Source organism: Thunnus maccoyii, chromosome 17, assembly GCF_910596095.1.
Source record: "Thunnus maccoyii chromosome 17, fThuMac1.1, whole genome shotgun sequence".
NCBI lineage: Eukaryota > Metazoa > Chordata > Actinopteri > Scombriformes > Scombridae > Thunnus > Thunnus maccoyii.
This window is the reverse complement of record NC_056549.1, coordinates 3,299,769-3,325,367: the sequence shown is the minus strand read 5'-3', so window position 1 is coordinate 3,325,367 and position 25,599 is coordinate 3,299,769. Positions and strand designations below refer to the sequence as shown.

The 25,599-nt window shown below is 41.1% G+C and overlaps 1 protein-coding gene across 1 annotated transcript; it reads right to left on the bottom strand.

Annotated features, from left to right (window-relative positions):
* Window positions 1-69: 69 nt before the first annotated feature.
* Window positions 70-23,839, bottom strand: LOC121882762 (triadin-like; the record flags this gene model as incomplete). Its single annotated transcript, XM_042391204.1, has 6 exons — window positions 23,401-23,839; window positions 14,320-14,535; window positions 10,689-10,814; window positions 10,537-10,563; window positions 9,494-9,520; window positions 70-302 (listed from the first exon to the last, which is right to left on the bottom strand). Coding segments are annotated over exons 1-6 (648 nt in total), but the record flags the coding sequence as incomplete, so codon positions are not given.
* Between the last annotated feature and the right edge of the window lie 1,760 nt (window positions 23,840-25,599).

Sequence of the window (25,599 nt, the reverse complement as noted above, 5' to 3'; positions counted from 1 at the left end):
CTCTTCTGTTCCTTCTACCTCCTCCTCCTCTTCCACTCCTCCTGCTTCCTCCTCTTCCTCTTCCTCCTCCTCATCATACTCCTCCTCCTCATATTCTTCCTCTTCATATTCGTCTTCCTCGTCATATTCCTCATCATATTCATCCTCATCATACTCCTCTTCATCCTCTAGTTCTTCCTCCTCTTCTGCATACTCATCCTCCTCCTCCCCAGCAGCCTCCATTTCATCTCCCTCTTGTCCTTCCTCCTCTTCATCCTCCGCAACTTCAACCACTGGTTGTGTCTTGGCTTGCATCCCTATAACTACAAGAAAGACATTAATGTCATTCTAACTGTCACATTAATGATGTGTTTGTCTGTAAAATAAACATTAAATAAACCACTGAATGGAGAATTTGCAGCTGTGTCACATGTCTCTTGAGGTTTTGGAGACCTGGAAGTTCACAAATGATGTTGAGATAAATGAGTTAAATGAAATAGTCCAATAACTTCACACTAGATTTGTTTTCAATTATATGCTACTGATGTTAAAGGACTACAATGAAACTTTAACATTTAAACCAGTTTAGCATCTTACGTTTTATCCAGCAACAGTATTGATAGTGTGACCCAGATTTTTTAAAGGACAAGTTCACAATTTTTCAGTCTGTCTTAAAACAACAGTCAACAGGTTTCACTTGCTAGAATCATTCCTGCTGTTCATACTGGCCATTAAAAAAATCCCTTCCAAAATTGTTTCTGATGTAAGTTATGGAGAAAAAATTCCACAGTCCTCCCAGTCCCGTCTGTGCAAAAATGATTTTAAAAGTTCATTTGAGGCAAGTATGAGGCTTCATCAGTCTGAATAAATCAAATCAAGCAGGTATCCTCCAAACTTACAGCCTTATACCAGTATAGTGATTCCCTGTTGAGCTGCAGTGGAAGAACAGTAAAAAAAAGGGCATTCTGTACTAAAAAGACTATCAATATCCTCTTGATTTGACTAATTTCGAGGTTTGAATCCATATTAACTTCATATAACCATTTGATTCATTTTTGCACAGAATACCGTAGATTGTGTTCCACATCACTTACACTGGGAAGGGATCTTTTAATGGCCATTCACTAGCAAGGACCACACCATCAACAAAATGCATTTGGATGATTTACTAAGGAAAACAATTGATGTGCATAGTTCTTCTGGTTGCTGACTGCGTTGTGGAAAAGCCTATGGGGAATCCGCGGTAGAACCCGGGCAACAGTGGACCCCCTCAGGGCCCTAGGAAGAAGAGGAAGAATCAGGAAGAAGCAGGGAGAGAGAAATAGGGTGGGGAGGAAGGGCGCAGAGTACGAGAATGGGAAAAGAGGAGAGGGTTAAGTGATATTTATAGGAACGCCGGAAGTAGTGTAGTTGAGGTGTGGTCCTGCTCCTGAAACTTCGCTGAATAGCTTCAATTCACTAGCAAGGACCACACCATCAACAAAATGCGTTTGGATGTTTTATTAAGGAAAACAATTGATGTGCATAGTTCTTCTGGTTGCTGACTGCGTTGTGGGGAAACCTGTGGGGAATCCGCCATAAAACCAGTTACTTAAGATAAGATTGAGCAGATCTCAAATCTTTAAAATCTGAATGGGTGTAGCGATGATACGTTTGGGAGGAACAATGGCCCATGAATTGTATGAAGGCCGAAGTGGCAGCTCTGATCCTGAAGGAGTGTCCTGCAAAATGAACGGGAGAAATGCCAGACAAGTAGATACGTGGCGGAAATGCTTGTGGAGCCAGAAACGAGTAGCCACTTGTCCAGATTCAAAGATAAAGAGAGGATCTGTCAATGATAAACTGTGGGATTCTGGAAGTGCAAGTATTTTGCGTTGGTCTCAGAAGGATTCAGCAGAGACTGAACTTTAACTTTACTGAAAGTAAAATAAGATATGGCTGACCGGATCTGTTTTAGTTTACTTTCAGTAGTCAAGTCAATTTTATTTAAATGGCGCCAAATCACAACTAAGTTATCTCGTGGCACATTTCGTATAGAGCAGTTGAAGACCATACTCTTATTTTACGAAAACCCAACATTCCCCCATGAGCAAGCACTTGGCAATGGCCATGAGGAAAAATTCCCCTTTAACGGGAGGAAACCTCGAACAGAACTGGGCTATAGGTGGGCGGCCATCTGCCTTGACCAGTTGGGTTGAGAGAGAGGGAGATGGTGTCATCTTAGAAATAAGATAAGTCTGAAAAGCAGGCATGGCCGCTTGGGTCGGAGTGAGGAGTTGAGGCGGTGAATTCGGAGCATATGAGCAAACTGAAGAATGCAAGTGAGAACATGACTTCTACATTATGAGCAATGTGAGGAATGCAATATCTGGAGCAGATGGTGTGGACGCTGACTGACAGCAAATTGGCAGTAAGAGGAAGGCGGCAAGGATTTTTTTAGCTCACTCTTGTCATAAAAGTTCTCTGAGGAGTGAAATCAAATGAGAATGGTTGGACACCAGGCCCGGCTGTCAGTTAGGAGTTTACAGAAGAAGTAGATGCCACTAAGGTAAACATGGATGGTATGTGTTTGATGGCCATCACAGAAGGGATATATGTAATGAAACTCATTGTGACAAGATCGAACGACAGGTACGTTATGCTGTATATGTTGTGAAGCAATGATGCTGCATAGATCTCATGAACAGCTGGAGATGTTTTAAAGAATTTCCTGCAACTGCGTGATCTTGACTCGCCATTTGGAGAAGAACCATCATTTTGGAAACCCCCCAAACCAGCAGAAAGAACAGCATCTATGTAGAGCTGATGTTGTCTGGGGCATGTCTGCTGTGGTTGTTGGGAGTGGGCAGCGGGGGGCGTTGGCATTCTGGAGCCAGATGCCCCAGCTAAAGCTGGCTGCTGCAGTTGCTGGAAGTGGGCAGCAGGGGGGCGCTGGCATCCCGGTGCCAGATGCCCTGACTATAGCCGGCTGCTACGGTTGATGGAAGTGGGCATCAGGGGGCACTGGCATCCTGTAGCCAGGTTCCCCTCATAAGGCTGGATGTTGAGATTGCCACAGCTGGATGGCAGGGGGTGCTGGCATCCCATTGCCAGGTTCCCTGATAAGACTGACTGTTGAGATTGCTGCAGCTGGATGGCGGGGGCGCTGGCATCCTGGTGCCAGGTTCCCGTGATAAGGCTAGCTGTTGAGATTGCCGGAAATGGATGGCGGGGGGCGCTGGCATCCTGGTGCCCAATGCCTAGACCAAAGCTAGCTGCTGCGGTTGATGAAATTGGGTGGCAGGGGTGCTGGCATCCTGGTGCCCGTTGCTCCGATTAAAGCTAGCTGCTGCGGTTGATGGAAATGGGTAGCGGGGGGCGCTGGCATCCCGGTGCCAGATGTCCTGACTCAAGTTGGCTGCTACAGCTACTAGAAGTGGGCAGCAGGGGGCGCTGGCATCTTGTAGCTAGTTTCCCCGGACAAGGCTGGCTGTTGAGATTGCCACAACTGGATAGCGGGGGTTGCTGGCATCCCATTGCCAGGTTCCCTGATAAGACTGACTGTTGAGATTGCTGCAGATGGATGGTGGAGGCGCTGGCTTCCTGGTGCCAGGTTCCCCTGATAAGGCTGGCTGTTGAGATTACCACAACTGGATGGCGGGGGGCGCTGGCATCCCGGTGCCTGTTGCCCTGATTAAATCTAGCTGCTGCAGTTGATGGAAGTGGGTGGCGGGGGGCACTGGCATCCCGGTGCCAGATGTCCTGACTCAAGTTGGCTGCTGCGTTTACTAGAAGAGGGCAGCAGGTGGCGCTGGCATCCTGTAGACAGGTTCCTGGGATAAGGCTGGCTGTTGAGATTGCCACAGCTGGAATGGCGGGGGGCACTGGCATCCCATTACCAGGTTCCCTGATAAGACTGACTGTTGAGATTGCTGCAACTGGACGACGGGGGCACTGGCATTCTGGTGCCAGGTTCCCCTGATAAGACTGACTGTTGAGATTGCTGCAACTGGATGGCGGGGGTTGCTGGCATCCCGGTGCCCAATGCCTCGACCAAAGCTAGCTGCTACGGTTGATGGAAGTGGGTGGCGGGGGTGCTGGCATCCCATGCCAGATGCCCTGACTCGAATTGGCTGCTGTGGTTACTGGAAGTGGGCAGCAGGGGGCGCTGGCATCCTAGTGCCCGATGCCCCGATCAAAGTTACCTGCTGCAGTTGATGGAAGTGGGTGGCGGGGGCGCTGGTATCCCAGTGCCCAATGCCCTGATCAAAGCTACTTGCTGTGGTTGATGGAAGTGGGTGGAAGGGGCGCTGGCATCCCAGTGCCCGATGCCCCGACTAAAGCTAGCTGCTGCAGTTACCGGAAGTGGGTGGCAAGGGCGCTGGCATCCCGTTGCCAGATGTCCTGACTCGAGTTGGCTGCTGTGGTTACTAGAAGTAGGCAGCAGGGGGCGCTGGTATCTGGTAGTCAGGTTCCCCAGACAAGGCTGGCTGTTGAGACTGCCAAGGCTGGATGGCAGGGGTTGCTGGCATCCCGGTGCCCAATGCCTCGACCAAAGCTAGCTGCTGCGGTTGATGGAAGTGGGTGGCGGGGGGTGCTGGCATCCCGGTGCCCAATGCCTCGACCAAAGCTAGCTGCTGCGGTTGATGGAAGTGGGTGGCGGGGGGTGCTGGCATCCTGGTGCCAGATGTCCTGACTCAAGTTGGCTGCTGCAGTTACTAGAAGTGGGCAGCAGGGGGGGGGTGGCATCCTGTAGACAGGTTCCCCAGATATGGCTGGCTGTTGAGATTGCCATAGCTGGGTGGCAGGGGGGCGCTGGCATCCTGGTGCCAGGTTCCCCTCATAAGGCTGGCTGTTGAGATTGCCACAGCTGGATGGCCGGGGGTGCTGGCATCCCAGTGCCAGGTTCCCTGATAAGACTGACTGTTGAGACTGCCAAGGCTGGATGGCAGGGGTTGCTGGCATCCCGGTGCCCAATGCCTCGACCAAAGCTAGCTGCTGCGGTTGATGAAAGTGGGTGGCGGGGGGTGCTGGCATCCCGTTGCCCAATGCCTCGACCAAAGCTAGCTGCTGCGGTTGATGGAAGTGGGTGGCGGGGGGTGCTGGCATCCCGGTGCCAGATGTCCTGACTCAAGTTGGCTGCTGCGGTTACTAGAAGTGGGCAGCAGGGGGGGCTGGCATCCTGTAGACAGGTTCCCCAGATATGGCTGGCTGTTGTGATTGCCATAGCTGGATGGCAGGGGGGCGCTGGCATCCTGGTGCCAGGTTCCCCTGACAAGGCTGGCTGTTGAGATTGCCACAGGTGGATGGCAGGGGACACTGGCATACCGGTGCCAGGTTCCCCTCATAAGGCTGGCTGTTGAGATTGCCACAGCTGGATGGCCGGGGGTGCTGGCATCCCTGTGCCAGGTTCCCTGATAAGACTGACTGTTGAGATTGCCGCAGCTGGATAGCGGGGGGTGCTGGAATCCCGGTGCCAGGTTCCCTGATAAGGCTGGCTGCTGAGATTGCTGCAGCTGGATGGCAGGGGGCGCTGGCATCCCGGTGCCCAATGCCTCGACCAAAGCTAGCTGCTGCGGTTGCCGGAAGTGGGTGGCAAGGGCGCTGGCATCCCGGTGCCAGATGTCCTGATTCAAGTTGGCTGCTGCGGTTACTAGGAGTGGGCAGCAGAGGGCACTGGCATCCTGTAGCCAGGTTCCCCGGATAAGGCTGGCTGTTGAGATTGCCACAGCTAGATGGCAGAGGGCACTGGCATCCCAGTGCCAGGTTCCCCTCATATGACTGGCTGTTGAGATTGCCACAGCTGGATGGTCGGGGGTGCTGGCATCCTGGTGCCAGGTTCCCTGATAAGACTGACTGTTGAGATTGCCACAGCTGGATGGCAGGGGCGCTGGCATCCTGGTGCCAGGTTCCCCTGATGAGGCTGGCTGTTGAGATTGCCGCAGCTGGATGGCGGGGGGCGCTGGCATCCCAGTGCCAGGTTCCCCTGATAAGGCTGGCTGTTGAGAGTGCTGCAGGGAGGTGGCGGAGGGTGCTGACATCCCAGTGTTGTTCGCCCTGGATGATGTAGGCTGCTGGTGTTGGTGTTGATAAATTTGTAACCTGGTGCTTGTAAGGGCAGACATTACTGAAGTGACTTTAGATCAGTTTTATTAGTAATTGGCGACCAGGTGCACATAACGATAGAAGTTACCAAAGTGAAGTTAGATTAGTTCTAACTTGGAACCCGGTGCATGTCACTGCAGATGTTACCGAAATTATATTAGATAAGTTGTATTAGTGACGTGCGACCCGGTGCATGTAACAGCAGACGTTACTGAAATGACGTTAGATTAGATGTACTAGTAACTTGCAACCCGGTGCATGTCACTGCAGATGTTACTGAAATGATATTAGAGTAGTTGTATTGGTAATGTGCAACCCGGTGCATGTAACGGCAGACGTTACCGAAGTGACGTTAGATTAGTTATATTAGTAAAAGACAAGCCGGTGATGGTAACTATAGATTTACTAAAGTGACATTAGACTGGTTATATAAATAACTTGCAACCCAGTGCAACTGACGTAGGCGTAACTGAAGTGACATTAGTTTAGTTTTATTAGTAACTGGCAACTCGGTGCCAGTAACAATACGTTCATTAAAGAGCCATTAGATTACTGAGGCATTACTGAAGTGACATTAGTAAGAATATCTAAGTGGGTAACTGGCAACCCCGTGTCTTTAGTTGAAATGGCTGGATGTTTCTGAAGTGTTGTGAGAATAGCTGACTTTTCTCCTCTAAAATGAAAATGATGGAGAACAGAACAAGAATTTGGCAACCCGGTGCCAGTAATCACAGATTTACTAAAGAGGTGAAATTAAATTGATGGAGAATAGAATAAGAAATTGGCAACCCAGTGCCAGTACACAGAAACTAGATAAATTGGGGATGGAATGATAAGAGCCTGGTATCCTGCCTCCAGTAATGACTTTCAATTAATTATGTAAGAAAAGGGGTTGTTGAAGTGAATGAGGGAAACCTGCAAACCTGGCATCTTGGTGCCAGTAGTTTGTTTACTGGGAAGTTTGTGTAGAGTGAGGAACTTGAGGCTGCTAGAAAAGTTGCTGATGATGCAGGTTGTGGCTGTGGAGGCAGCGGTGGTTCTAGGATGTCATGCTTGTCAACTCTGGTGGTGACTGGCTCTGGCAATGAATCCGGAAGCGCAGGAGGTTTGGCTCTCTTAATATATCCATGGGTTCAGTGACTGTTGTTGATGCTGAGTGTAGATGAAACAGTCCGACTTTATTGTTGCTGTGGTTGAAGGGAATGCCTTCCCTTACGAGAATCGTTGGAGACGGGCGACAGTTCAGTCTCTGATGTCGGGCTCCTTTTGTGGATGTAAAGACAGCCGAGTCAACAGGAGGGTGCACCGTGGGTTCACGGTGATGGATAATAATCCAGACTGTAGAGGGCAGCTGATGAGGAGAAGTTGAAGCTGCCTGCTCCCACGGCTATGACTGTCGCATCCACAGTTTTTTGGCCCTCACTGATGGAGGAGAGGAGGACTGAGATCTACCAGGAGAGTCACGTTAGGGAAACATGAGTGGAAGTGCCCATGAGGCCAGTATGTGCACTGCTGAGCACAGCAGCTCCACTGGTGCGCTCTTTGGTGTGACTGCTGTGTCGTGGCTGCAGGAGAGGAGAACTGGTTTCAAACAAATCTTCATCTGAATCAGACGTGTTGATCTGCAGTTCGTGATCCATGGTGAGTTGAGTTTTTGAAATCGGAATTCCAACATTTGTCCAAGTTTTTTATAATGTAATCATGCAATTATGCGTAGAATACGATTTGTCTGTCAAGAAATTTGAGACAAAACTGCTAATATCTGGTGGTAGCTTGAGCTTGTTTCTGAGAAATTAGACTGAAGCTGCATGCACGTCAAGCGTGGGAGAAGAGGAGAGGGTTAGGTGGTATTTATAGGATTGCCAGAAGTAGCGTAGTTGAGGCGTGGTCTTGCTCCTGAAACTTCGCTGAATAGCTTCAATTAAGAACAAGAGGAACGATTACAGCAAGCAAAGCGTGTTTCTGTTTTCATATGTGCATCTGAATATTGTTTAAAGAAAGACTTGGAAAATCAACCTTTCCTTTAATGTGTTGCTTACATCACAACTTCACCCTTTTGGGGTTCAGACTCCCCTGGTACACAACAAACTGGTCCCCATACAACAATGGCAGGTCAGAACTAAAGTTACCCTGAGGTAGGGCTGTGCGATATAACAATATATATCATGTGACAAGAGAGAAATGTCTATCGTTTCATATTATGCTCTATCGTTTATATCATTGTGACGCAAATAACATTCTTTACGACAATATTTTTCATCATTTGGATTCTGTACATCCGTTGTGCCGATTACATTGATAAATTACTCTTCTTGGCTTTTTACTCACAAAGCTTTTATTGCACTTACATAAACATAATGAGTTTAGTTGTTGTCATCTCTCCTTTGTCTGTCTGTCTCTACTCTGCTGCCCTGCATACGCACAGAGGGCTCAGTCCCATCCGCACTGAGAAAGAGCAAAGAAGCAGCAACATGGCAACCATAAATGAAAGCAAAATGTGGCAGAGACTGTCTTTAATTGAGTTATTTACCAAATTTATGTGCACTCTTTTAATTCCAGCTAAGTGTGTGAGAGTCTCTGTTGCGTTTTGCTGTAATTATGGTTGCGCTATTCTCCACTGCTCTCTATAGTCCCTTAGGCCCATATTCAGACCATCAGGTGGTGCAGAGTCCAGCCACAGTGTTGAGCGGAGGGGTGTGGGCTTTAGAACGTAACCGCTGTGAAACAATCAGAAAATAACATTTTATTGATCTGATTCACCGGCTTTCTCACTACCAGCGCTCCCTCTCTTCATTCACTCTCTAGCTCTCTCGACCACAGCTGTTCTCTCTCTCTCTCTCTCTCTCTCTCTCTCTCTCTCTCTCTCTCTCTTTTTTTTTTTTTTTTTTCTCTCGTCTTTTTAAAAATGAGTCGGGAAGCCGACAGAAAAGTCTAACTTAACTTTTAATGTTATCAAACGGAGAGAAATGTCCTCCCTTCCGCCTAGTAAAATTAATTAATTGATCAATTAAAATGTGCTATACGGGGATAGGTATCCTTATCGGGGTATGAAATGACCTATATCAGTATATGAGATTTTGGTTATATCGCCCAGCCCTACCCTCAGGCAAGAGGGCATTAATGGGCTACTCCAATATTACAAGTCAATAAACTATCAATAAACTGCAAGAGTCCCAGACGACATTGTGGATTTCCTCCAACTAAAGTGATATTTTATACCACAGTGTAGTAATAAAACTTAGTTACACAGCATAAATGAGATGTTTGGTAGACTAAATAGGATTACAAAACAAAAGTAATCTCTGTAGTTTAAGAGGATGCTAACACTTAGCTTGTGAAGTAGCTATTAAAAGAAAATAAGCATCTGATCAGTCAATAACAGAGATATTTCCCTGTTCATGTTGTGTGTAAACAGACAGGAGGTACATACCTTTACTTCGGGATGGTAGAAATTCTCCTACAACATAAAGAAAGGAATAGAAATCAGCAACAAAAGAAAACAAAACAAATATGCAAATTTAACTGGATCCATCCAGCATGCTACAGTATGGACATCCATTCACATACAGTACATTGACAGGTTTTGCAGTTTTAATAGCTTAGTGGCAGCTGTTATGAAGAAAAGTTTGATAGAATCAAACCAGCTTCTATGAGATTTCAGTATATTAGTGCAGCAGAATATTAAGACACAACACCTAAGTTTAGCTTTTGTTGAACACTGTTTGAGTACTGTTGTTGCCTCCATTAGTTGACTGTTACTGGGGATAAGGAACAAGATTGTGATTATCTATTAGATTATCTATCAATAGTTAATCTGCATGATTATAGAAAAATAGCACTTATAAAGTACCTTTTGCTTTCTTAATCTTCACCTCCACTTCCTCCTCCTGCTCCTCCTCCTCCTCCAACCATCTTGAATCTTTGAGATGGTTCAATAGATTAAGTCATCTTGAAACTACCACCATAATAAATGTCTCTGGCCATGTTGTCACCTGTACGGTATGTCTTTCTACAGTCCCTCATACACACACTTTCTGTGAGCTTTTAACAAAACAAAAAAGTAGCTGTAAAGTAACTGAACTGTGTCTGTGAGGGTAGCAGCTTCTTCCAATGGCATCATTATCCATCACACGAATTTTCACAAGGATTTTTGCCTCGTAAAGTCATGTAAAGAAAACATGTTGTACATGTGCTGTTCAGTGTAGTGAACAACAGTTGTCAAAGCATTGGTGGGTCTTTATGAATGATCTCAATGGGTGTTTAAATGAGCATACAAATATCCTACAGATAAACTTGTGGCAAATACATTTTTAGGTTTATATTTTTAATGTTGTCTGTACACTGTATGTAAGGAACAGCACATGTAATGCAGCGCAGCATGAACAAGATGTTCAAATAGCAGCAAGCAAGGCTTCATTTCATTTCTGCAGCTGAATGAATGATCATTGCACAGGAAATAGAATCACTACAAACCTTTTTTTCTCACTGCGTATAGATTTCCTAAAGAAGAGGAGAAGGAAATGAGTAAATGCACTGCAACGTCGTGATTTTATCAGATAAACTAAATCCCAGATGTTCTTTTTGTAGCTTTATGGAAGCTTTATGTGCACTGTGAATGAGTGTACCATCGTCTTCTTCAGGAGCAACCAGGTTGGCAGCAAATTTTAATATTGCACTGAACATGTTTGTTGTTTCCTCCAAGGCGTAGTTCACCGCATGCACGGGGTCTGAGCCGATCTTGGTGAGGCCTCCTGGTTGAACATGAAGACAAACACACAAACACATCAGTTGATTTAGTTACTCGTTTAGTTAAAATTACAATCGTACAGTTGATTCCCTGGTTATTCTTGACCAAACCAAACAAATCCCATTTCAGTCAGAGTTTCTTAACTCTCACTCAATGCTCTGTTATCAGCTTTACCTGCATTGAGGAAATGTCCACAAACATAAACTCTAAAGCAAAGGGTTAAACTGGGGTGGGGCTACAGGAGTTGAACTCATAAAGCTGAATCTGGATTTAAGGAATTGATTAGTGTCATATTAAGAGCAGAGCTTACCCACCTCCCAGTTTAACCACAGCCAAAGGCCTTCAATATAACACATTGCTGTGCAAAAGCGTTTATAATTCACACTGACCCTCATTCATCAAGTTATTAGAGATGTGTTCCAATCTGCTTTTACTGTAAATATAACACCATATTGTGTTTTTCTCATTACATTTAAGTTCTAAAAGGTGATTTTAACAGATTTCTCAATGGGAAACACAGTTTGTGAGATGATTTCATTAAACAGACAGAAAGATTTGTAAGACTCTTCCACAGTTTCTGTGACAGTTTGATGAAGGAGGGCCAGTGTTCCCAGTGCAACCATTACTGAAACATTGTTTGTTTTGAATCAGGGCAGAAGATTCAGAAACTGTGTGAAAGCTGAATATTAAATTAGCATTTTCATGTAGCTATTAACTGCATCAGTCAAACATATTTCCACTTCTGATTTTCATCGTTTTCAAACATGTGAAGCCTAAACTAAGACACTCACAACACTGAATTCAACCGTATCTATCTTCTACAAAAAGCAAACAGCTAAACTATTCACTAGGAAATATAGTTTATATAAATATATATAAAATATATATTTTATAAAAAAATATATTTAAAAAACATAAATATCAGAAAAATATATCAGTAAGATGCATTTAAAATAGGATTATCCTGTCTGCAAAATAAGATAAATCAAAATCTTCTGACATTTCTACCTTAATATTTTAAATCCATCTTACTGATATATTTTTCTGATATTTTTCTGTTTTTTGATGTTTGTGCTGAATGAAATCAAACTCATCTGAAGTTCAAATATTCAAAACCATCTTTTTCTTTGAAACCTAAATATGGTCTTTAAATATCTGAACATTTGTTTTCCTCACACGTAAATATGCAACATAAAAAATACAAGATAAACATGCTAAAGTAATGATACATAAATGTCTTTTCTACACAATAAACTATTGACATCAGAGCATATTACTATACATCTGAACACTTACTGTCAATATCAACCATGAGTGCAGCCTGCATTCAACAACCATCCACAGGTGGCTGTGAAGCACGTTCTAACATTGATAACTAATATTAGCAGTCAATGTTAGGTAAATTATTAGTAGTTTTTATCTGCAGCTCCAGAAAAAGCTCCTGGTCTGAGGTTAGTAAGGTGCCTTGCCTCTATGCCCTGATTCCTTTAAAGCCTTCCTGACGACAGAAGGCGGGTGACCTGGTTGGATGAGAGACAGTGGCAATAAGCAAAGAAGTCAAGCACCATGGTGAGGCAAAAAGAGGAAGAAGGGGTTAAAAGAAGAAGGAGAAGGAGAGGTGCTGTAAAGCGTTTCTGTGTTCACAATGTGATGGGATGATGACAATTAAGATATAACATACTACTGCTTGTAATTTGGTAAGAAAACATGGATTTTAATCAAAACTGTGGCTGAGAGGACAAAAGGGAAGTTGATATTTCTCTTAAAATCGATGCACACATGATGTGAATGTCTGCACTGCTATGTTTTGGCTTTGCTGCTGGGTTCTTCCAGCTTCTTTCAGTGAGAATCATTTGTAATAATTGTAATAATTAAGGAAATTAAGTTTTAATGAAGGAAGATGTTCTTGTTAGAGTTAGAGAATTAAGCAGAGCTGACCACAACAAAAATTAATTAAGTTTTAGAAGCATTGTTACTTAAGTTCTTTTTAATTTTACGAGGAGAAATTGAACCAGTGCTTGCAACTTATTGACATATGAACATATGAACACAGTATATTAATAAATCTAATACCAACGCAGTTCAATGTGCTGAACAGAAACATAAAGATATAAAATCATATAGAAGTAAAAGAAAAAAAGAAAGATGTAAAAAACAATTTATAAGGTTTTACCTAGGACTTTACTGATTATGTGTTTAACCAGTTACAATTAATGATGCTGTGATATTAAACAGTCATGAGATTACTGCTCTTCATTGTAAAATAACAAACTAATTTGTTGGTTTGTACAAGTGCTGCATTAAAACTACATGTACCAGCATGAACCAGACATGAGTTTCTGCTAAAATGTTTAACTGACTGTTGGTTTTTGTGATTTTCTGTTATTTATATACTGTTAGGATGTCGGATGTCTATGCTAAACAGGGTCATAGTTCCATAACTTTATGTAAACGTGTGAATGCATGAATGTATATAAATGCTCCCTGCAAGTCAAAAGCTTGAACTGTATTCCAGTAGAGCCTCAGAATAAAAATATAGACCTGTAAATGTGCAAAATATGTCTGCTTTAAAGAAACCAACAAGAAGCAAGTGTTTCTGCTTGCATGACACTTCTGTAGACAAAGTAGTCCTTAAATGTTCTGCTAGAATCCACTAGCAGCTATGCTAATTATGATGTAATTCATGACATTGCTGACCATATACACATGACATGATGTTACAGAAACACCTTCTCAGTTAACAGCTACCTTCTCACTCCTGTTCTTTAGATCTATACCCTCCATGCTGAAACACTGCAAGCCAAACTAACCCTTCTGGTGGTTCAGTGTTCAAACTAAAGGCAAAATAAAGACTAAATAAACAACCTCTGTGGAAATCAATCTTCTGTGATCACTTCATAATCAAACTTAATAATCTATAAATGCAGTGCAAAATCCTTAGACATTACAATAACATCCTGCACACTTTGTAGTAGAAAACAATAAAATCTTTAAACAGCAATATATATATGATAATTATAATAATAATTATAATTAACACTGATATGTTACAGCATGTAAGTAGCCTGGTTGCTGAACTTGTGATGAGTGACACTTCAGAGTTAGTTTTGAGCTGATATTATGTGCCAACATTACCACAGAGCTGGCTGGAGTGCCACTAACTGGAGCTGAAAGCTGTTAAAAATTAATTCAAATTCTAACCCTCAAAACTGGCAGCCATTTATGAACCAGAGCCAGTCCACATTTGATTCTCTGGTGCCAAAACTCAGCCAAGTGAGCCAACGTTTAGCCACAGTGTGCCTGACTTGTCTGGCTGAGTAAAAGCTGGCTGTGTCAACATGTATTTATAAAACTCAACCTGGCAGTTTATTTCCCAATTTCAGTTGAGAAGAAACTAAAACTTCTTTCACAACACTGTAGCTCTTCTTCTTCAGCGTCTGTTTCCGTTGAACACACGCCTTTACGTGAAAGTCGAGAGGCAACAATGAGCAACAAACATCTCTCCTTACCTGAAAACGTCTTGTAGTCCATCAGATCAAACATGATGACAAAAACACAAGACCACGTAATGACGAGGGCCAGGACCAAGATCCAGGCCAGCGGTGAGCTGAACGTAGAGTAGAGGTCATCTATGAAAGTTTTCTTGGACGTCCGCGTAAGTGGCGACACGGCGTCTCCGTTCTTGGTGTCGATGACCATGGTGGTCGTGGTGGTCGACGACCGAGCTGAGGGGAGAAAAGCATTAAATATTAGTAGCAGTTGAAACTTTTATTGAAATGCTGCTGTTTGTGATGTTCTTGAGTCATACTGAGAGCTGTTTCTAATATTTTGTCCACCTCAGTTATATCAGTGAGGGTGAATTAAATCTTAGAAACATGTCTGATGCAACACAGTTCAACAGCACCACAATCCACAGCTTCAAAATTGACCATAAAATTTAATCAAACTGGCAACCTGGTGAACTTCTTATGTTTTGTTTTCTGTTTTTTGGGGGGTTTTTTTCTTGAAATATGAAGTCTGATCATGAGAAAACGTTTGTGATGTTGAGTTGACAAAATACTGTAATTATTCTGTGATTCTGAGAGATTGTTTGGCGCCTTGTAATGTGAGGATCAAGGGAAAATTTGCAATCAGGGTATTCCTCTAATGATCTAATGATCACAAGTAAACAATCCATCTCCTCTCTACAGCTTTCTGTGAGGAAGTGAGAATACATTTACTGTTTCCTTTCCCTGTTTGGAAATGATTACATGGCCTTGTTATACACTCACAGACCTAAATATAAACCTCCCTCCTCACTCTATGTTCTCTGCATACAGCAGCAACTCAGTTTACTACAGATTACCAACAATAGGCTTGATCTCACAGCATGATCGCGAGTATAATAATTAAATAGCAGTGGGTAGAATAATGTTACACACTGCTTGGGATAAAAGCAGAAAAACAGACTCAGAAGTGAAAACTAGAACAGCATGAAACAGCAATTACCAAATGAACACAGCAGGCCAAGAGAGAGAAGGAAGAAAGGTCAAACAGGGGAACTATAAATGACTACCGAAGCAAAATAAAATAATAAAACTGTCAAAGAGTCTGAATACGCCTTGAATGGACCTGAGCAAAAGTCACCTCATAAAAATATTTTCCATACAAGGAGGCTGCTGCATCACTGCTGATGTGTTGAGTTAGAAAAACATTATGATATTTAAGGATCCCTTTAATATCTGCCATTCATGACCATGATGATCTGTTATGATGGAAAGGTAGTTTAGAGAACAGAGACAGGTCTGTTACTGAGTCTACATTTGGTTGAATTCTGCAAAAAACAGTTTATTTTTCTGGCCACTGAGTGTCTCTTTAGTTACAGTAGAGATGAATATCTTGTTAAAGTACTTCCTGTAGTATGTTTCAGTTCTATTAGAGAGAGTCTGATGTGGTGGGAAAGTCTACAGTGACTGTGGGGTGCATTAAAGATAACAAAGAAAGCTGCTGTTGTCCTGGTTTTCAGTCATATTTACACTTTATTTAACATTACAGAAAACATCTTGGCATTAAAACTGCATCTAAAGATTTTAAACCACCAGGAGACAGAAAAACATCCAAACAAGCTGACAGATACACAGCCACCACATATCACCAGCATAAAGTTGTCATGCTAACATGTTAGCAACAGCTACCTACATCCAAACATCCGACAAACACTATAATTCATTTGCAGTCATGTTTCTGGCCACCTGATAGATGGAAGTTGAAAATTCACTCTGTTTATCTCTGGTTTAATCTCAATTTAGTGTCTGTCATTAAAAAGCTCAACTCTTGGATGTTATTGTTCATTTTTTCTGTATTATGTACAACACACTCACATTACACAGGGTGGTTTTGGGAAGAGCTGCAACGACAGAAAATTAATTTTGCCAATTAATTAATTGACAAAAATGACAAACATTTGTTGGTTCAATGCTCTAAATTTGAGAATTTGCTCTTCTTTGTCATACATTACTATAAATTTTATATTTGGGGGTTTTTGGCAGTTGGTTGGACAAAATAAGACTGAGGACGTCACCTTAGACTCCAGGATGTTGTGATGGGCGTTTTTCACCATTTTCTGATGTTTTATTGACCAAAGATGAATAATTCCAGCTTGTCCTTTGTGAGACTCGCTGCTTTTCTCTGTTTTATATCATTGTAAACTGAATATCTTTGAGTTTTGGACTGTCGATCAGACAAAACGAGACACTTGAGGACCTTCTCCTTGAACTTTTAGATATTATAACAGGCATTTTGCACTGTTTTTTAAACATTTTATAGATTAATCATGAAAATAATCTGCAGATTAATCAATAATAAAAACAATTAGCTGCAGTCTTGTTTCAGGCAAAGTTAAAATCAGAATTATTATTAACCGAATGCAGATAAAATTTTCTTCAATAGGCCTGTTTGTTAATAGGCTACAGTGCTAGCTCTGTGGTAACAACTAGCTAACTGTTTTCCCTTTTATAGCAACTAATTAGCATTGCCTTTTTATTAAAAATGTAATTAATTTAGCAGTGTTACTAGACTGTATATAATCACCTTTTCCAGTATGTGTACATTTTAAGCACTCATTCATATTTCAAGTTACATTTCATGCCAGTAAGGCCTTTCAAAGTGAATGTCAACGGTCCAGTACCATCCAAGGAACAGAAGGTCATAACATAAATCAACAGTTTAATTACTGACAATATTCCCAACATGCTTTTAATTGAAGGTTACATAGTTTTGCCACTTTCATAATCTGGAACCAGTGCAATCTGCTTTGTGTTTTCAGTTGCCTTAAACCGAGTTTGCTACAATATTCTGTAATAAGGAACAACAAATATTGTCAAATAACTCTTGTTTCCAACATTTGTGCATATGTTGTATTAAGACATGTAAAAATACTCTGCTTGGGACAATAATGTGTGTGTATAATTACTATATTAAAATCCGTAAAATGGCATTTCCTCCTTCTCCCTCATTACAAAATCCAGAGTTTATGAATATGTAAATATATTTCATTTCAAAAGTTTAACTGCTGGACACAAGATGTCTCCTACTTCACTGTAAAGTCCATTCTCAGCACTGGAGGCTTCAAGTTTCCACATCACACTTGTGTTAGTTGAATATTGGACCATGATTGGCTCCAAACTATTTGTGATGTCACAAATCATGCTGGTAGTCCCGTCCATAAAAAATTTGATTTTCAGTGACCTCAGAGAAACTTTCCTCCTTGGATGTGAAAACAAACTCTGCACATACATCATTCTGCACAGTGAAGATTAAACATTCAACTGAAGGAACAAGAAGAAAAACATATTTGAGTGGAGAGAGACTTTAATAATAATAATAATAATAATGCAGGATAGTCAGTTATAGTGTAGTTGCTAATGTCACTGTGTGTGTGTGTGTGTGTGTGTGTGTGTGTGTGTGTGTGTGTGTGTGTATTAGAGGAGCTCACACCACCTGTTGACTCTCTTCATCTCGCTGTTGGCAGCTGCTGTCGGTTACTCTGTTACTGCTGACTCAAACAGCTTAGCAGCGCTCTAAACACACACAGACACCTCCGACTGACTTCATCACTTTGATTCCAACAGGTCCGTTCAAAATATAACTCACCTCATATAACATATTGAGGAACGACTGTGATTGTGAGAACTGGATGGCTGCTAAGTTTATGGTTTAAGCAAATGTGACAAAATGTTCTCAAAAATATTAAAATGAAAGAGCATCAAACACCAAGCACATATGCAGTTTTCCTGCTGAGCTTTAACTAAAGTAAGAGCAACATATTTACTATTTTAAAGTAAATAGTCCTCTTAACCAGAACAACATATCTTGACAACTACTGACCACACTGCTATGAAATGTGGTTCAGATACTCCTAGATCCCAAAGGATGATTCTGGGAGCAGATTTTGGGGACACTTGACTGTTCATCTAGCACCACAAGGGGAAATTCAACATCTCACATTGACCAACACTGCAGTCATTGAGCTTGAAACTAAAAGAAAGTAATAAAAGAAAATTTGAAATTGAAAAAAAACAAACTAATTCCTGGATTCTTTAATTATTTATGTAGTTTTCATTAACAGCTATAGGCGAGAGAGGACAAGCTCTAACATTCACACAAGCAACTTTCAAATTTAATCAGGACTAATGTTAATTAGGTGCCTAAAACAGCATATGTTGCTTATGAAATGTGCTTCATAAATAAGAGAAGAGGCCAATTTAATGTAAATGCAAGAACATTCTGAATCGAGACCGTCATACGATATAAAATTAATCTCATGTAATCTAAAAACAGTCACACAATTGAACAAAAGTCATAATACAAGTCATGTCATATTTCTTTTGCTAGAAGCTACTATGCTAGCAGGCCAGTGCTAACAAACAACCAGGCTAACAATAACCATCAACAATTCACCCCAAATGCTCACATATGGATATTTTTTAAGCTCACACACCTGATAAATTTAAATGTTAATTATCTGTCAGAATTTCACCCACATGCTCAAACAAGTTTGTATGTGAATGAATGAATGTTGAATGAAGTAAATAAGAGAGAGCTAGTGTGCAAGTTTGTGAAGCAACTATTGCTATACACAAACTACACATAGAAACTTCTCAGTCACATTTACACTTTTTTCTATTAGTCGTTTTGTCTATTTTATGAAAAATGCTCGTTATAATTATTTTAAGTCCAAGGTGACGTCTTCAAATGTCGTTTTTTGTCTGATCAACAGTCTAAAATCCAAAAATATTCAGTTTAAAATCCTCACATTTGAGAATATGCAACCAGAATATTTTATGCATTTTTCCTTAAAAAATGATTTTAATTGATCATCAGAATAGTTTCTGATCAATTTTCTATCAATGATTAATCATTGTAGCTGTACTCATTAACAACTAGGCTTCAAATGAAACTTTGAATGAGATTTTTACAGCTAAACAAACACTAATCTACGGCTCAAACTGACTCAGTCAATGTTATTCACTGAGGTCTTTCAGAGGTTGTGATATTTTAGACCTTTTACAGCAACACACAGATCCATTAAATCCATAAAATAGATCCATAAAACTGCACTGGGAGGTGTGGTTTTACTGTGCATAAGGTCATAGTAAAACCACACCTACAAATAGCAGTTTGACTGTCAGCGACTGAGAAGAAGAAGAAGGATTAAAGCTTACTCAGGACATTTTATTATGTTATTTATTCTGTTGCTGAGTAAAGAGAATTTTGCTTCCTCTTCTGGTCTTTTCTGGGTAGATTTGAGCACATAGTCCAGTTTCACTTCTCTAACCTGTGGTAACACTGCTGCTGCTTCTTTATAAACTGGCTTAATTCAAGTTTCTAACATTTAGGGAAAGAACAGCATCAACCAGCAGACAAAAATACATTTTTTACCCTTATATTGATGTCTGCTGACAGTCGGTCCGTACATTCAACTACTGATCAGATTCCCATAAAATTGTGTAAGATTTCAGGGACTCCGTTCACTTGGCATCTAGGGTCACTGTCAGGTCAAGTTTTAGTTGCATCAATATCTTATTAACAAACTAATTTCTGGTTTCTTCAATAATTTATGTAGTTTTCATTAATAGCTATAGACAACAGGAGGAACAAGCTATAACATTCACACTGGCAACTTTCAAATTTAATCAGGACTAAAGTTAATTAGCTACCTAAAACAATACAGGTTGCTCATGATATGTGTTTCCTAAATAAGGGAAGAAGCCAGATTAATGTTAATATAATCATCTTGTTATATATTTTGTTGTGGGTTTTATGTTCCTGCTTTCGTCATGTTGGGCAGAACTGAGACCATGTTTTTGGTTTTCTGCTGACCCTTTGACCTTTTCCCAAGTGTCACCATCAAGCAAATAATTTCCACTTATACACGCACAATATCAAAATAAAAATAAAAAAAACACTTACTGAGCATATTCATGCCCTCAAAAAGGATGAACCATTTTCACTTTGGTCACTCTGTGAGCTTCTCCTCCAGCAAAACCCTCAGATTTGACGTCACCATGATGACACACATGATATTATAACAGATCATTAAAACATTAATAACTTCACTTTGATGCCTCTGTTGACTCTCTAAACCCAACTCTAAAAGGTTTGATCATCCATCTGTGCACGATTCTTCCTTTAATGGCTGATCTGTCTCCACATTGACATTTCTGTTGTTATTCTCTTTCTGTATCCATGACAGCTAATCTGAGAGCATTAGGAGTCATTAGGAGCTTTAGTGTTTGTCTGTTCAGAATATAAGTAACTGTGCCATAACATTACATTTCCTTAATGAGTGCACCGAGCTGAACTAAGCACGGCAGAGACCTTTACGATGCAGCTGGTCGAGCATGGCGGAGCTCTTAATCAGGTTGTGATTTATGTTTCCATTTCTCCAGCTAACAGGAGTTCAGTGCATCTACTGTAATGTGAGTCTGTCCATTTTAATTGGTTACCAGTTAGAAGTCTTAGGAAAAGGATTACAGGTCGTGCATACATATTCTCTATAATATAATGCATAAACTGTTACTCTCTGTGTCTATGTATTTGTCTTGATTTTAATCAATGATATTGAACTGACAATATTATAGTCATAACTTTGATCCACTCTGCCTCACAGACGTCATTTTATTCCCCACTTTGAACCTTTTCCATGGCGAAAGCTTTGTAAACACTCTGATCTGGCTTTTTACTGAAGTGATTACTTTAAAACACACTTGCTGCCAAGTGATTCCATAGCCTCTATATTATATTAGCTGTTAACATATTGGGTTTTTCAACTGGAAACACAAGAAGCACTGTAATGTCATTGCATGTTTTTGTTTTTTAGTGAAATGTCTCAACAACTTTTGGATGGATTGCTGTGAAATTTGGTAGATATCCACCATATCCAGAAGATTAATCCTAATGATTTTGGTTATTCGCTGACTTTTCATCTAGGTCCACCAGCAAGTCAAAGTTTTTATGTATCCTGTGAAATATCACACGTCTACTTGATGAATTGGCACAAAACCTCATACAGATATTCACGTTTACCAGATGATGTATCTTAAATGACTTTGGAGATCCAAAGACTGTTGACTTTAGTGCCACCATAAGGTTGACATTTGTGGTGTTTTGTGAAATGTCTCAACAACTACTGAATGGATTCTCATGAAATGCGGTACAGACATTCACGTTTCCTTCAGCATGACTTGTAATAACTTTTTTGATTCCTTAACTTTTCATATAACCACCATCCCCATCAGGTCAGGATTTCAATTTGTCCAATACTTTGTTTGACATTCCATTACTTTGTGTTTAGTGCTAATTAGCAAATGTTAAACTAAGATGAACATTACACCTGCTTTACATCAGCATGTTAGCAATGCCATTGTGAGCATGTTAGCATGCTGTCGTTTTTTAGAAGAATTGCTCGATTTTGTCTTGTATAGGAGCCAAAGGCAAACAAAAACTGTTTAAGTCTTGTTATCCTGAGACCTCAACTTAATTAACTTTTTAACCTCAGGTCTGTGTAGTGATGACTGTGATTGTTTCTGATGCTTCTTGGGCTTTTTTTGTCTATATGTGTAATATGTCTTTTTTGTTGTACCTGGCTATGCTTGTTTTCTTTGTCTCTCTCTCTCTCAAGTCTCTCTTTCAGATTACCTCATTAAACAAAGGTTATATCTCATTATCTTGTGATCTGAAATATGTTCTCTTTACTTAACTGACTGAACTTAATCACATATAGATACCAAATGGAAGCTGACTATTCTGAGATAACTATTTCATAGCAGTACTATCTCTAACAGGATAATGGGCTTCCACACTTTCTGTCCAAGTCAGACCTCATGGCCTTGGGACAAGCAGGACACATTAACGAGGAAAAGAGCAAAAATACCAGAAGATGAAGTAAATCTTGAACTTCCGTTTGTTATCTTGAAGTAATGAGATAAAAAGACCTAGTAATGAGATATCATTAGGATATCCTGATGTAACAAGATAATTATATTGCCACTGGGGATAATATTTGTTAAAGAAATTAATGTGAACACCACAAGAAACAGTAGTTTGACAAAATAATCTTAAAACAAAGTGAAGGTTCTAGCCTTTATATGGGGCTTTCAACCAGAAGTCATTGTCTTCATCAGTGGATACAATTTGCTCAGTTGTCGTGAAGTTGTAAGTTTTCATCCATCTGCTGATGAAGACTATGAGATGCTGTTGAAAGCTCTGAAAAAAGCTAAACTAAAATAAAAGTGGACCTTTTGATAAGATTAATTTTACATACACAGTTTTTAATATTGAGAAAATTCAGTAGTTATATTGAGATCACAAGAAAACAGTCTTGATTTAGGATACCAAGATTATAATTATCTCGTTAGCTTAATTAAAGGGCCTGCACAGTCATTCTGGTTGATTAGCTGTCTTGTCATTCTTTCTTATTAAGGAAAATTATAATGTTTTTCCACCAATCACATGTCAAAATGTCTTGTGTGAAAAAAGCCTGTTTGAAAGGTGCAAGTTGTCCCAAGACAAACTAGAGGGTCATGGAGCTGTCAATCAAGTGCAGTCTGTACACGCCCACACAGCTCTGAGAGGACATTTAATGAGTCATAATAAGTGGAAACACCTGTGTGGGTGTTTCCTACTGTAGGTGTGTAATTAAGTTGTGATCATTGTGTGATTTTAAGAAAACAAGTCAAAAAACACTCATGGTAGTTGTTGTCTGCCTCTGGACTGTCTTGTTGTCTCATTTCATTATCCACAAACAAAAAACACACACAAAAAAGTTTACAAAAAAAAGATTGCATGCAACAGGAGGCGCAGTGTTGATGCTGACTGATCCTATGCAGCACTGTCTCTGGTCTCAGCGCTGCATTACAAATAGCCGATACATGATAGCGGCATATTTTTAGATACTTCCAATCATGAAATTCCCCCACACACCAAACAGCACATCACAGAGTTTGTGTGCAAAACAAACCACAACATGCCTTGCGAGTACCTCGTCGCTACTATAAAAACACAACATGGTGAAAAACGAATTAGTAATAATTAATATGATGATAGTTTACCTTCTACTGTTTCCGTCATTGTTTCAAATTATAAATCCCAGCAGTTAATCCTTTGTGCAGATTAAGTTGCCATAAAAATGTGTATTTCCAGTAGATCCTCAACTCCTCTGTGTGATTCAATCCCAGTGTTTAATTCCAATCCAGCATGTGAATCACTTGAGCTGCAGATATGTGGAAAACTCAAACCCTTCAGCCACCACTGGTAACACTACACCTCTTTGTTCATTCTCTAAACTTAAATCTGCACTTTTACTTTCTTGTTCCAGAAGTCAAAAACTCTTTTGAGATTGAGAGATGGTCCAGAAAACTGACTTCTCTCCCAGTGGATGAGGTTGGGGAGACAGACAGAGACCAGATTATGGTGGTCAGTGTCTTTGCCCTTTGCCTGGTTGAGGCTGAAGTCTCAGATAGAGCAGCCTGGCCCCCCCCCTTGACTGGCTCTGACAGAATTAGATCGACTGACGGACGATGGAAAGGAAGCGAGGGAAGAGAGATTGGGAGAGAGGTAACTTTATCCCACCAGCCGCTGTTAAGCTTCTAGTCACATGACTACAGAGCGGACAGTGGTTTCACACTGCTTAAAAATCAATTAGGTCTAAATCAAAATCCGTCAATCAATCTTATTCGTTTTTGATTCTTATAAAGTAATAAAAGTCTGAATCCAATTAGATACAGTTACATTCACGTCATGTTTCTGAGCCTCAGGCCCTGAGTTATTCTTAGAGCGGCTCGCTGCTGCTGGTATTCTGCTTCGCCTTTTTAGGCCAGAGGCGTGACCTTAACACCCCATCCCCCCAGTCCCCCCTCCCCATGTTAACTAATCCCCCTCCTCCAGACCTCCACTGTTCAGTGCAGAGCTGTCATCAGGTGAAGACAGAGAGGGAAGATCAGAATGGCTGAAGTGTCCAAGTTAAATCAAATTTGTCACTGCTGTTGTCATGGCACTACAAGCATCCAACACAACTCTGGGTTTGTTCGTTTACAGGCGTCAAGCCAGAAGAAGCAAACACAGAGTGAAGGTCTCAGTATGCTCACAGAGGAAGTGTCTTACCATCACGTCTAGAGGCAAAAGGGTTTATATTACACCATTTAAAGTACCACAGACGGCCGCTAGATGCTCCAACTGACTCCCGTTCAAAAAGCCAAAGTCATTATGGTCTCAATCTTTAAATCCAGGCCCTCTAATAAGTGTGCGAGTGGTAATATTGGAAATTATTGCTCCGTCAAAAAGATTTGAAGACTTATAGTAGCTCTGATGTTTGCTGTGTGGACGTTGATTGACAGCTGTGATTGACAGGTGGCTCACCTGCTGCTCTCCCCGGCTCCAGGACTCACACTGAGTCGGACTATTGTTGCAATATTTCACTACATTTAATGTGACTTGATTAAGATACCTGCTCTGTTAGCACAATCTAGCTAAAGTAGTTAACGTTAGTGTGCAGCACTCAGTGTTCCCAGTAAGCTAGCATTAGCTTCAGTCTGAGGCCGCAGGGCATGTTTTCAGAGCGTGAAAGAATAAACCACAACTCTGGGCTTCAAACTGGCTTAAATGCAAACCAATGGGTGACGTCACACCTCACTATGTCTATCTTTATATACAGTCTATGGTTTATACCTGTTTCAAATGGCCACACTCCAAGACGGGGCAAAGAAGCTTCATAGCCTCCTCCTGGCTTCATCCCACTGCCTCGAATATTTCCCCAAGAATTCCTCGTCTTAAATTTGTCTTTGTAATCTCGACAGAATGAATCATATAATGTGACGACAGTACATACTTTTTCAGTCTTTCCTCAGAAAAATTTAAGGTGTTGCACCACACCTGGACAGTGCTGTGTAAAGTGTTAAGTGTGTGTGTCTGTTTCAAAAAGTCACAAAAGTCACATCAGCTCCCAGTTTCACTATCAACAAGGAAGTTTCAGATGCTGTAAGACAAACCCCAAAGCTCTCACTGTGAAGCAGACTGAGGCCTTTATTCTAGTACCAATGTTCAGACATCCCACATTATTGCTTTGCTGATTGTGGTCTAGCTGAGACAGGCGTCCTTATCTATCATTAAAGTGACATTATCAAAAACCTTTGCTGATAAATCTGGCACACATCTGACCAGGCTGATATTATTCTCAAGCATATATTCAGTGTGAAACCAATTCCATGACATTGTTTCCAATTACAGGTTGTTCCGCAACAATTTCAGAAACA